Source organism: Antedon bifida, chromosome 9 (genome assembly GCF_963402885.1).
Source record: "Antedon bifida chromosome 9, ecAntBifi1.1, whole genome shotgun sequence".
NCBI lineage: Eukaryota > Metazoa > Echinodermata > Crinoidea > Comatulida > Antedonidae > Antedon > Antedon bifida.
This window is the reverse complement of record NC_136234.1, coordinates 1,992,515-2,007,236: the sequence shown is the minus strand read 5'-3', so window position 1 is coordinate 2,007,236 and position 14,722 is coordinate 1,992,515. Positions and strand designations below refer to the sequence as shown.

Here is a 14,722-nt window from a genome sequence, read left to right as displayed (position 1 = left end):
GTGAGCCACAACACAAGTAAAGATGTTGAAATACACAGAGGAAAATCAAATATTTGTACTTTGGTCACTAATACCAAGCACTAGAAAAGGCTTTAAAACTATGCACAATGGCAGATCAAAATTTTGAAATACTATACTATTGTACCATTGTAGCCTTTTTCTCGGAGAGAATAGGCCATTGTCGGTTTATCCAGGTAAGCTAGGCAAGAAATAGACTTTATAATGGTCCAGGCCCAAATGTAGTTGTGTTGGAGGATAGAGGTGGGTGCGGTTACAAGCTCAACTTTCTTCTACCACTGAGTCTATGTTTACTATAGCGCCCAATTTTCACCAGAGAAGTGCGTGACTTAACCCAACCCAAGTACTATTGAATGCATTTCAAGAACCTTAACTTGTTTGACATCCTTCTTCTACTGTAGATTACCAAACACAATGATGCTAGCCAATTCATTTTTAAAGTAAAAACATTCAACAATTCAAGTTTCAAAAACCTTGGATCCATATGCTTTCAAAGGCTTTTCTGGTGATTTGTCAGTGTACAATCAACAAGGCAGTTAATGCAAACATTATGGCTTACATCACAAATAACTTGTACCAATGCACCCAGGGATTTCACAATAAGACTGTAATTATAATTTGAAGGCTAAACAAATTTGAAATATGTTTTCTAAAAATAGAAATGTGTATACATTATATCATATTAGTAAATGTAATATGGAATAGGGTTCAGGTATGGATGTGCAGTGCAGCCTCCACAGTATTTGGCTAACAATGTTAAATTAATGTGTCTTGTGTGTATAGCCTACTGGGCTGAATTGTACACAGGTGTATACAACACATAACACTGAACTTTCCATTTGTGTCTAATATTTCAAAACTTAAATGGGGATCATCAAATGGGTATCCAAAGAATTAATGCTACTTTGCAGTTAAAGGCATGTTAAAAACCCCTAATCTCTGTCTGGGTTTGACCTCTTACCATTAGATTTGACCTCATGTGAACAGAAAACTATTTAAAATGTCATACCAGTTGACCAACAATGTCATACCAATTGACACAACAATGAGCGTTAATTATCAAACAATAGGCTGAGGGGTGGATCCACAATTTAGGACAGGAAGGCCAAACAATACCAAAAAACACTCTATAATAAAGAATTATACAACCCTAATGTATTCAACACCCTTGAAAACTTAAGAAAAGTGTTTTTTTAAATCTAAATTACACTTATTTAAGTGTGCTTCTTATTTTCTTACAATACACCACACATGCTAAATTGGAACTTAGCAATCCTCATTGAAAAGTTTAATGATTTCCTACAGGAAAAACCAATCTTCGGAGACTAATACTTACAGATTATTTCCGCAATTTATGAAAATATGTTAATTTAATAATTACAACTTGGTGACCCACTTTTGACTGTTGTATTTCAACTTCACATTATTTTACCATTCAATTTTATAGTACAGAATTGTATACGACATTTTCCATCCCTGATATTCCCTATAGATTTTACCAACTTGAATTTGTTTTTCTCTGTAACGTACCCAAACGATTAATTCTATTCAGTATTTCTTAGTGGCTAGTCAAGCATATTTCAATCAATGTCTTCCCTTTGGTCATAATGATTGATTAAATCTCATATTGGCGTTACTTAACTGGTTAATGTTATCACTCAAACTTAACTTGCCGGCTTTAATCAATGAGCTCTGATTAAACAGCCATATCTACTTGCGTCTGTCTACATAAATTGTTAGTTCATTAATACTAAGAAATTTTAATTGAAATTCAGTTGAAAATTCCATTTTATTTATTTGCATTTTACACATCTGTGACAAACTTAAAATACAAATGCGCATCCTTCAAAATAACAAACATTTTAAAAATTTAGGCATACTGTAATGGAAAAAAAGCAAGGTAAAAGATATACTGTATTAAATATAATCTTATTAATCAAGATAATTACAGTAGCAAACCCCCATATCCAATCTTGGTTTTACTGGTGTGTTAGTTGGCTGACTAACATTTAATTAGTTTTAGGTATAAATTCCTTTTGCTTTTATCATCTAATCCTTAGTAAATTTTACACCATGTTTTTTCTGTCGTCTAAGATACAATAGGATTTGAGAACATACTAAGAAGATCCAAATTGATTACCATAATGTATGACATGAGTCACAAGATTGACTCATCTTATGCAAGTACATTAAACCTGTGTCAAAGCCAGTAAGTGAATGTATGCACTGTTTGGTATCTCATATGTATTCATGTACTCTGTACTCTACTTATGTACTCTGTACTCTACTTATGTACTCTGTACTCTACTTATGTACTCTGTACTCTACTCATCTACTCTGTACTCTACTCATCTACTCTGTACTCTACTCATCTACTTTGTACTCTACTCATCTACTCTGTACTCTACTCATCTACTCTGTACTCTACTCATGTACTTTGTACTCTACTCATGTACTCTGTACTCTACTCATGTACTCTGTACTCTACTCATGTACTCTACTCATGTACTCTGCACTCTACTCATGTACTCCACTCATGTACTCTGTACTCCACTCATGTACTCTGTACTCTACTCATGCTCTATCCATATTAAACAGGACTCCAAATGAGTCAAGTTCAATATTTTCTTTGGGCCTGTTTCTGCTGAGCAGAAATAATCGATTATTAACCGTTTATTTTTTTAATCGATTATTTTTGGGCAGCAGAAACGGCGCAAAATAAAATAACCGATTAAAAATAACCGATTAAAAACACTCAATCCATTGCGTGTTTTAATCGATTATTTCTTGTTTTAACCGATTATTGCGGAGCAGTTTTGAGCTGCAACACAAATAGCGATTATTGACCCCACTTTGACCTCTAAAGAGTATGGCAAACTCATTCACGTCACAAAGCATGCTGTTTATTTGCGCGATATCGACGACGACGATCAGCAAAACAACGATCGCGATGTAGACCAAATAACAATCAAATGTTAAACATTTGATTTTTATTATTTTGTGGGGGAGAATTATACCGAGAGACTCCAGGATTTTGTGTTACAAGTACACCTTTACATCCCACCAGTCCAGGCTAACGATGTTTTACATGTCCTTTTGTAGGCCTGTTGTCTGTTTCGGTAGAAATATATAGCCTATAGTAGGCCTAGCAGGCCGAAGGTAGAACCAACGAACGGCGAAACGAACTTTTCTCGCCGACGTGTCTTTATTAATATAACATCATTATTCTGTTGTATGTGGTACGGTAGTAGGCCTAGATGTTTTACAAATAATATAGCTTTACGTAAGAGTAATTTTTAATCCTACATGTGAGAGTTTAACGCAGCGATAGGATGTAAACAAACCAACTCTCATCGGCCTTTCATAACTTGAATGCGCTGTGGGGGGAATGATGACGTGATTTTAAAAACCGATTACCTGAATAACCGATTAAAGTCGTAGCAATTTTCAATTGCAACGCGATTATTTTTGTGGTTTGCGGTGACTGGAAAAAATCGATTATTTTGATTTTTTCAGCAGAAACAGACCCTTTGAGAATAACAAGAGATGTGTAATCGAAACGATATCTATAACCCGCAAGCTCTGTGATAGGTGTGTGAACACCATGCAAGTGATTTTGAGGTTGTTGGTTCTAATCCCACTTGAGAATTACTTGCAAATTTGGTTGCAAGTATTCTCAAATGTACTCAAAGTACAATTACATCAGTCATTTAAATATTTGGCCAATTTACATCTTTTGATTTTAACATCAATCCACTCCATTTGTTCCTTAAAAACGTAAAATGTTAACAAAAATCATTTTGCTGTAACAGCCGTACAAACTTACAATAACCAGTGTGATTTTTAAGTCAATGACTTCAGAGATGTAAGTGGTGGCAATGTATACCTGGAGGCAATCAACCAAAAAAGGCCATTAAGAATTACAGAGAGTACAATGAAAGCCTTTTCACTGTAAATGTCTTTAAATCCACATCTCTCAATAATCTTTGTTTTTGTTACCAGCCGATTCTTGTACTGTATCGTGTCTAGCGACAATAAACATCCTGCAGTATCATGTCTCCAGATGGCAACAAGCCCATACCATAGCACATAACTGATCACTCAAAATTTACAATTTTGTTTAAATTTAATTTGTTTTCTAAATCAAAAAGCAAGATTAAGTAATGGAGAGAACTATTATAATAAATCTATAATTTGTTTTTTCCTTTTACTAAACCCATTGTTTAAAAAATATCGGAGAAAGTTTAGTAGTTCAAATGTGTTGGATTGGAAGTCATACAGCTATTGTTTAGATGATAGTCTATGCAGCTTTACAATCTTTAACATCAGTATGTGGTTCTGAGTTCACTAAGTACATAGCTGCGTAGTCTAGTGTCCTATGCCAAAATGGAAGATCGCTGCCCTCATTAATAATATCATCATATCAATAAGAATATATAACTTTAAAATGCACATTTATATTCCAAAGTTAATAATCATTAACTTGCATTGTTTAATATCAAAATTATGTAGATATTTATAAGTAAAAATATTACAAAATGTTATAGTCTGTAGATCGCAAGCGTTCTTTGTCTAGCAGCATCTAAAACCACCGACATAATTGGGGTTGAAGTCCTTTTTAGATGTGTTAAAATTTACATAACCACAAAGTTCTAGAGCAGAGTTGAAAGTAATATCCGTACACATTATAGTACACTGTTAAGAACCAATACATACTGTATTGACAACAGATCAGTTTTTGTTCCCTCTTTGTTTTAAACCTTATCTGATATTAGTTATAAATTCTTGCTTGTTTTTTTTTTTAGTTAACTTGTCAAAAGTGCTTATTGATTGAATTCTTATTCCTATTTAAAAAGCATCATAAACAACAACTACAAAGCAAAGTAGCAGGAAATATAAAAAGTAACAGAATCCCTAAAAGCCAGTCTAACCCTAGACTAGTGCAATACAAATATATGGGCTATATTTTATAGAAATAATATTCTGGACAAATACTGTTTAAGCTTTTAAGTTATTAAGTAAGTAACATCTTTAGCAAAGATTTTTCAAAAAGTACAAGTCTTAGACTAGTACTACTGTATACAAATATATGGGCTATATTATAGAAATAATATTCTAGAAATAATATTGTAACATCTTCAGCAAAGATTTTTCAAAACGTCTATCAGATTTTCCACTTTTATAAAAATATTGACTTGTTTCTCATAGACCAAACAAAGACCACCATTCCAGAACATGTCAGCCTGTATTTTTGTATTGTAGTAGTCTAGTATTATTGTAGACAAGGCCAAGCATTGTGAGCTTTGAACTAGATCCATGTTTGCCTACATCATGTACAATGGACTATTATATTCACTATTTACTTTTTATGTTTAAAAATAATAAATCTGTCTCGTTTCATCATTTGGGATTTAAAATGACAGATGATAAGTATGATTGATGCCAGGATATTTCTGAATTAATTAAAAAGATTTTCAGATCAGAATAAATTTATATTTATTTATTAAATGTACGTTATATTCAATCGGTATAAATTATTTTTTAACTATAGAAGTAATCTTATGATGGATTACAGACATAAATTTAATAATAATTCAATTATATAAAATAAAATCTCTGCAAGATCAATGTATTATTAAATAAACAATTTAAATTCTTGTAGTCAAATAAATGGCTAAAAATCATATCTGTCTTAAAAATGAAAATCACAAACAAAATTTAAGTTCTAAATTTTAAAATTTCTTGGCAACTAAAAAAGGGTCAGGTATTTATAATATGGAAAGACAAATTGCACAATCTTCTGAATTCAATTTTTGGTAACATAATAATTAGATATATTCAAAGAATTGTATTGATTTAGTAATATTTATATTCACTGTATGAATTTGTTCAATTTGCAAATTGTATTTTCTTGATTGAGTAGCACATGTAATGTTAGCAACAGCTGAAACAGAAATTAGTTTCAGCATTTATGAACACACAGGTATTGAAAAGGTTACTAATAATAGCTTGGTATGATAATGGGGATGAAGTTAGTGTAAATCCTGTATAGGGTGCTACCTGTAAGGGAGTTGTGTGTTGCGTGTCAAATGGTTGTGGGTGGGACAGACAAGTACCAGAAGGTGTCAAGATTTTACCACTTTAGAAGCCAAAAAAATTATCAGAATTTAGCTGAAACCAACAAATTTATTATTTTGTCATTAATTAAGTAATTAAAATACATTTCTTTCCAGAAATATGAAAAGCAAAAACAGAATGTTAAACTGTTATATATGAATATTTATTGTTTGATTCCAAATGTATTTTAAGTGGAGAGAGGCGCTATATGTCAACAGATGATTCTTGGTCCTCTCTCCATGATGGTCTATATGTTTCACAAGGACAGTTTGTCTAAAATAAAGTTGAATTAAAAATTGATTTCTAAATAATCTTATTTTAAGTTTATGAGGACACTTGGATAGGACTTAAACACAGAAACATGTAAGCAACAATAATCAAGTTACAGTTCCACTTTTGAAGTCAAGAAGAGACATAGAATAACTTTATTCGTTGTCATTGTAAAAAAGATACAAAAAGTTGTCTTCTTTGGCAAAAATGCATAAAACACATTTAAAATACATTTTTTTTTTAAATTTACAGTAAGAAGAGCAGTAGAATTGAACTCATAATCATTCAAAATGAAAGAAATTCACACAGCTATCTATGCAGCAACTCCTTTTGTTGTAATTGTCTATACCTGGAGATAATGTCACGTACAAAAGTACAAACGTTACTTTGGCTCAGGGACAAATTGGTCTGCACCAGTTGCAAAAACCACATCACAGGGTACACTGGATTAGCCATGTTTTATTCTGCATGTCTTGGATCAGTGAAAGGTCACTGGAGTTCAAATGTATTAACATCATCAATGTAAAACCAGATTGATTCATTTTCAATAACTTTTTTTCTACGGCTGGCCGACGAAGCATGACAAGTTTGAGTGATCATTTCACGAACTTCTCGGTTTAAAGTAATTAACTCTGTGGCTAAAAATAATGATTATTAATGATGATCCCATTAAGTCAGTCCCAATTTTGTGGGACAAAGGAGTTGCACTTTTATGCAATCTTGTAAATTTGTTTGCATTTTGTTTTTGATGATAATGTAAATTTTACTAATGGTATATTTCAATTATCATTATTAAAACATACTGTATTCATATTTTATCCAAAAAAAAATCAAGATATCTAATGTTTAGCCGCTTTCATTTGATTTATGGACTAAACCATTTATAGAAAGGGGTGTTCAATGAATTTTTGAGTTTTACCTTGCTCTTCCAGGAGAATATGATATTGTTAGGTTTATCCAGGTGAATCTACGCATGGAATTTGTTTTCTAGCTGAAGTTTGATTTCTGTTATCAATAAAAACCGAAACCTTCTAAATAAATGTTCTTGTTCTTTTCTTAGGATTACAAAATGTATTATATTTTCGCTTTGATCGTACTGATAAAACTGTAAAGTACAGTAGCAGGTCAAGGGTCAATGCCAGTCTAAAGGTATTTTCAAGCAAGATAAAAATAATATACTATTGTTCTTGAATATGAATGCAATTGAAATGAATAGTTATTCAGCACACATCTTCTTTTACGCCAGAAAATGTTTAAAATATCAACACAAAATGCAGATTTATTCTACAGTTCCTTGCTTTGTTTCTTTTAAAGAAATTTAATCAAATTCTATTAATAAGAAGGAACAATGTTTTGCCGATATACTAATTTCACCTTGAACAATTTATTGAGCATATGAGAAGATCGTTTTTAACTTGCCGCAAGCTTTACAAACAAACCATGTCTATTAACAACTTAACAAAGAGGCATTGAAATTAGCAGACGACAGTATCATTGCCAGGTAATTACACAAATTCACCCAAAGTTTATCAATGAGAAGAATAAGTTAAAAAGAAACTATGGGTATTGTTAAAATATATCAAAATAATTTTACAATTACTTTTAAAAAGCAATCTGCTTTTATGAAAAGAAGATTCATGATAAAAATTGAATATATTATTTTTGTTGCTATATTCTGAATATAATTGTAATAATTCTAGCCAACATTTCAAAATGGAAAGAATGAATTTAGTGTTGTAAATACCAACTGTACTACTGTACTATAGAAATGTATTGTCGAATCTTGGTATTTTTGTTCTTAAATCTTATTTGTAAAATTCTAGCGTTTTATTATTTTTTTTTATAGTCAACATTTGTTTTTAATATAAATCTATTAGTAGTTTTTCATTAATATTTAAAAAAATGTTACTACAGTAGGCCTACAGTACTATGTATTACTCTACTAATATTCTTTAAAGGTGTTCTTACCAAGTATAGCCCATATAACATTGAAATGGATAGGCCTACTGTAGACAGCACACAAGCCATTATTGCATACTGTATAATTTACATGTTATCCAATGACCAGTAATAATTAGGCATTAATAATAATTGGTCTGTGGTTGAGTAGTTTACAAATCAAGAAAGTTGAACGCAGCAATCTTAAGAGAATTACATATTTTCCTCACGAGGAGCATGTTTAGAGAATGACTCACTGTCCATTTGAAAGAAACCATCAACTTGCGTTATGATTCCTACACCTGTTTTTGTTCTCGTCTTTCTCTCAACACATGTGCAATATGAAAAATAACTTGTTTTGCACTACTAATGTACTACTGTAGCCTTCCTCAAAACATATGTATAACATTTACAGCATTGTCTACTGTTGTTAAAAGATATGTATGTCCCCTAAAAACATACAAAAATGAAGATCATACACATTTTAAATAGGCCTAACTTTTAATACTGAATATATAAATAATTTCACTTTAAAAACTCACTTTCAATATAAACAGTCAAATTCAACCAAATACCCAAATTTTCTTGGGGACAATATGCCTTTTTAATGATATTTATTAAATAGGCCTACAGTAACTTTGAATAGGCCATTTTGCAGTATTAATAAATACTAAATTAATAGTATTAATAAAGTTGTTCACTTCCGTAAGAAAAAAAATGAACAAAATATAAATAATTTCAGTTTAAAAACTCACTTTCAAATTCAACCAAAAACCCAAATTTCCTTGGAGGACAATATGCCTTTAATAATATTTAAAACAACAAATCATATCATTTCTTTGTCATACAGAGTATGAAATACCAATTACAGAAATTAATCAGTTTTAAAATATGCAAGTACTTTTGATGTCGGCAATTGATTAAGATATTAACCTTGAATTTAGAAATAATTAGCATCTTGGGAGAGAATAATTATTTGATTGCAAAAACCAGTTGTTAATAAAACTTGAAGATCCATTGTCTATCGGCTTGGGAATGATATAAATAACACCAGTCTCTTGCTGGAGTTCAACATCTGTTTGTTCAATCTTGGAGTCATCAATTTATTATAGTTTTCTACAATATCTATATATGTCAAAAAATGTTGGGAATATACCGAATGTTATAAATAAATTGAGTATTTACATAAAATTCTGTTTTTCTTTCCTACAGTAGTATCATCCTTTTGTTAAAAACAGACTAGTAGTAATAGAATACAGTATACATTCAATTAATCTATTGTTATTACTACTGTATACAGTACATCCATGCAGCCTAGCTTCCATTGTATAAACATAAACTTTTATTAACCACAGATTTTGTATTTATGCGAAATAGCTACTGTACATTTTTCAGGCCTGCATATCCATTTTTATTGAGTGCTAGAAACTTAGCAATATCAAACAAATTTTTGGCACTTTTAAGTAGCTATATTAATAATATTGTCCTCATACTGTAGTAAACACAAAATTTACTGTAGACCAAGTGACAAATGCAAAATTACTTTGTCCCCATAACATGCCTATGACGACACTAAACCATCAGATCTGTACAGTAGGATCTAATTATCATCATTCAAATATAATCTTAGGGTCACTGACCACTCGGAATTTCAGTTACAAAATCAATATTTGTTTTCTTCGTCCAGTTATGTTTACTGATCACCAAGAAATAAGTTTCTTCTGTTTTAAATTGTACTTTTGTAAAGAACAAAGTTTATGCGAAAATTGTGTACATTATGATTAATTTTTCATACTATACTATACCTCCTCATAGAATAATGAAAGACATTTGGCACAACTCCTTTAAGACTAAACTACGGTATTACTGTACCCATTCCACAATGCCTAGCAAAACTCCACATACATCGAGGCGGTGCACACCATACAAAATACCAGTGTGGATGCCCTAGTGTGTGTTAACTCTGAAATTTGTGAAAGTGTGGAGTTGTAGTTTGGTAGTTATGGTAACACGCTTGCCTTCCAATCCCAATGTCCGGGGTTCAATCCTGACCAGGTTTGTATGTAACTCTTTCAACTCTACTCCCTAAGCATCAAATGAGACTTAGTTTATAAGCACCATAAATTATTAAATAGTGGATTTATCCTGTAATTGGCGAGTTACTCACTGTTGGATGCGTATAAAATAAACAAATTTTTAAATTTAATTTTAGATGTTAATAGCCGGCATCAAGTTAAATTAAATTAATTTTGTCACTTGCCACATGAACCATGAACAATAGTAACGTTTCTGGTTCCAATTCCAACCTACAGTAAGATTCACCTGTGTTTGAATGCCTTAGAGGTTATGAACTAATCCTGAAATTTAATCCATCTAATCTCATATAATCTTGTAATAAATCCATTAAAAAAAATATCTAAGAATAAACCGATGGGACAGGAAGTAATGGATTTAAAATCTAAAAAGTATACTACTGTATGCAAAGGCAGAAAGTAAATTTTAAAAAGCATGACTGTGTGATATTGTTATGAGTTAACATTATTAATCTTTGTATCTACAGCATAGTCTGGCAAATCTCAAGAAAAGCAGGCTGGACTTCTAGTATATTTTCCATCTAGTAGTAAATCTTAAATATGTTATTAGCAGGTCATGCATGTCATTCACACTGTATTCTCCATGTTTATCACATCATACAGCGGATTAGTTCAAGTCAGAATGGTGATTCATCTTAATATAGGTGATGATAATGTACAAAGCTAGACATGAACTTAGAAAATGGTGTGTTCATATCATTATGCTACTTAAATGCTGGCTCCCGAGGCTAAAATAATATTATAAAATAGATTTGATAGGAAGACAAGAAAACTGATGAATCATTTCTGAACATCAGACTTAGATAAAATAAATACATAAATGGATCTTGTACAAAAATACTACTATAATAAACATTAAAGAACAATACAATACTCTAGTAAAATACACGGATGTTGGTAGTGTATATTGTGCCTGCTTTACCTGGATAAGCCAATAGCCACTATCTCAAAAGAGAGGAATACATTTACTGTACGAAAAGAAAATAGAACACCCTATCGGATAATAGTGCAATCGAAGAACCATGTCCTCTAGTAAAACCATTCCACATCATGTATCATTTTTGGGGTCTTGCATGACAAGAAATCTCTTCTTGCGAGATTCTCTATTAATGGTATTTTTGTATTGTCTCATTATAAATTACCACTCTTTTTATTGTATTGCTTTTACCATTGATAGAAACTAATAAATGTTAAATTAGTATTTTCATCATAAAACAAGAATGTAGTGGTTCAAAAATATACTAAAAGATGGCTGAATAAATGGCCAATCATCAGCATACGGGGGGATGACCCCTTTACTTATTGCACTTTTAAACTGCTATGACAAGAACACTAATTGCAATTTCCTCAATAAGTTTCAATAGATTAATTAAATATGTCAATTAGAAATAATAAAAACAACTTGTTTATTAAATCCAAGGACTACTGTATATAATTATCTGGTTCAATGTCCTTTGGATACAAAATTGAAAAAAATACTGTACAATACTGTTCCTATGAAAAATACTGTACAATACTGTTCCCTCGAAAAATACTGTACAATACTGTTCCCTCGAAATATACTGTACAATACTGTTCCCTCGAAATATACTGTACAATACTGTTCCCCAAAAAATACTGTTAAAAAATACTGTACTGTACAATACTGTTCCCCGAAAAATACTGTACAATACTGTTCCCCCGAAAAATACTGTACTGTCCAATGTACTCATACAGTATGGTACTGTATCTGCAAAGTACTGTGTAGTACTGTAGAACTGCTAATATTGGCTGATAATAAATGGCTGATACTGTACTGTATATTTAACTCCCCAAAAATCATTGGTCTGGTGGATTAGTCTATTTATAACAGAGGGATGTCCAACTTATCATTTTTTCCCATGAGAGTTTGAACTATTGTTGGTTTATCCAGGTAATTTAGGCATGATAAGTGTGCGGCATTATCAATCTGGATTTTGAATTCAATTATACAGTTATTTAAATGTTAATGTAGCTGTTGGGATATGTTAAGTTCTGAATTAATATACAGTAGTATAATTAAGGAGAGAAGACAATCTTGATAACATACTGTACTGTAGGCAATTTCCAATTGTGTATTCTTTTAGTCTATTTCTGAAGGGTCTTTGCTCCATTTATTAATATATAATACTGTATGCCTGCGGTCAATCATTATTACCAACTCACTACGGCAATAGTAAATACTTAAGATGGCTTGATATAATTATTCCGATCTGAATAATTGTTTATGAAATTTTAAATAATCAGTAATAATAATAATGTACAGTACTACTGTAACCATAAAAATAGTAAGTAATGTAAATTACTAATAACATGCTGTACACATTTTTTTATTAATACAACACACATATTAGTATATGGTAGACGAATTGCTAATATGCATCAAGTAACACGTACAGGATCTCATATACGTAGTTTGTGATCACTGATAAAATATGTGATTACACACATCAGCAAAGAATTACTAGATTTATATCAAATTTTTACGCATGTCACAACATAAAGCTTAAAACTGCTTGTTCACTAGTTCAATGCAAGTTCATCTTAAAACATTATTATTTTGAATAATTTCATCTAATCGAAACAGTCATGTTTCGACTAATGAACTAATGAGAGAGCTTCAGTAGCGCAACTTTAAAGTTAGAAAAAGCGAACTGCTGTTGGATTCCATTAACCAGGTAATTTAGTTAAAAGAGAGAACTTTCTACGGATCATAATTGTTTTACGTCAACAGCAACTGTTCTATGTACAGTAGCAATGTTGAATACATAATGTTCACTTGTGCAAAACTGACCTTTGGCATTCTTAGCGACTGTAGACATTAATCTGTACTGTACAATAAATAGTTGCAACATAATAATTCCATATAATTAATAATTGAAAGGTATAGAATGTTTAAACAAGACAAGAGACAATGATGCTGCAAATAAATTATTTTTCTAAAATTTCAAATATGAGAATACACTACAGTACCACAAGAAATAAAGTGGTCCAGTTTTCACAAGAAAAGGGAACAATCTCTGTTCTGTTCAAACCTTTGGGTTGTCAAAGGCTTCTGTGAAAAAGTGGTCAGGTTGAAACCTTATTAACCGTACTGGTTTCTACAGCCTTGCACTACTGTATAGTATTCATGTCTGGTTAATTTTCAGATGTTGACTTACCATTAAACTACTGTCAGCGGCTGTTACTGTACAATATACTGTATTTTGTAAAGTACTGTAAGTTATTTACTGGATGAAAAACCTTTTATGCAATTTAATATATTAAAAGGGTTCTTCATTTTGAAAGTTATTGTAGTACAGTTCAGTGGTTAAAAATTACCAAAGTTAAATACGTATAACTTTATAAAGGTAATATTACAGTACAGTAATACTACAGTATAATATAATAATTAGTATACATAATGTGTTACTCACATTTAATGTTAAGTGTAACCGGCATGCTCTGTATTATTGTCCCCGTGACCTTATCCTCTGCTACACACACGAATTCACCGTCATCTGCATTACGCTGCACTTCAATAATTCTCAAGTATTCTCCGTCAACGAACCGACGCGACGTGTCCTCGATCAGGACGTCATCTAAAGTCCATGTTACAATGGCGTTTTCAGGGTCGTCTACCACGCATTGAAAGCTGGCTTGTTCTCCTTGCTTAACATCCAGGCCAACAGGTTGACTTGTAAAGGATAAAGCAGTCGACACGTGCAAATAAACTGAAGAAAAAAAGATAAAATCTGATGTCAACTTTTGAAAATTGCAGGTGTGAGAGTGTTACTGTTAGGTGAGTAATCTCGACTTGCAATAGATGTCAATGGTGCATTTTCAGATGGTTTTTGTACAGTAGGGTATACAGTAGTAATCCTATCAAAAACTCTTTGAAAAACATTGAATTTTAACCCCATTCTCAATTAAATCTTACTGCTGTAGTAATTACAAGCCCACATGGGAGCTGCCTCATGTACTTATTTAGATAGCAATGGCAGCCAAATTTTAATCTCTTCAGACATAACACTGTAAAGCAAATCACATTGGAATAATTGGAAGTTATTTGAACTCGGTTGTTTCTTGGAGGTGGGGGTACAGTAATTTCGCACCATATTTATCCAGTTTTCTAGCAGCAGAAACAGACACTCAGTTGGAAGTTGCTATTGGCCATTAACCTATCAGTAAGATGGCATGACCTTGTAGCATGTGATGACTGCACTAGACAAGTTGTAGGTAGACCCATCAAGACATTATATAGGCCTCGTGGGAGGAAGCTATTGCAC

At 31.8% G+C, this 14,722-nt stretch overlaps 1 protein-coding gene across 1 annotated transcript in view; it reads right to left on the bottom strand.

The window, feature by feature from the left end:
• The window catches only part of LOC144851404 (inactive tyrosine-protein kinase 7-like), a 46,395-nt gene that overhangs the window by 29,756 nt on the left and 1,917 nt on the right, over nucleotides 1-14,722 (bottom strand). Inside the window, exon 2 of the mRNA XM_078708835.1 lies at nucleotides 13,871-14,167. Within this exon, the coding sequence (XP_078564961.1) occupies nucleotides 13,871-14,167 (297 nt within the window). The remainder of the gene's footprint in view (nucleotides 1-13,870; nucleotides 14,168-14,722) is intronic.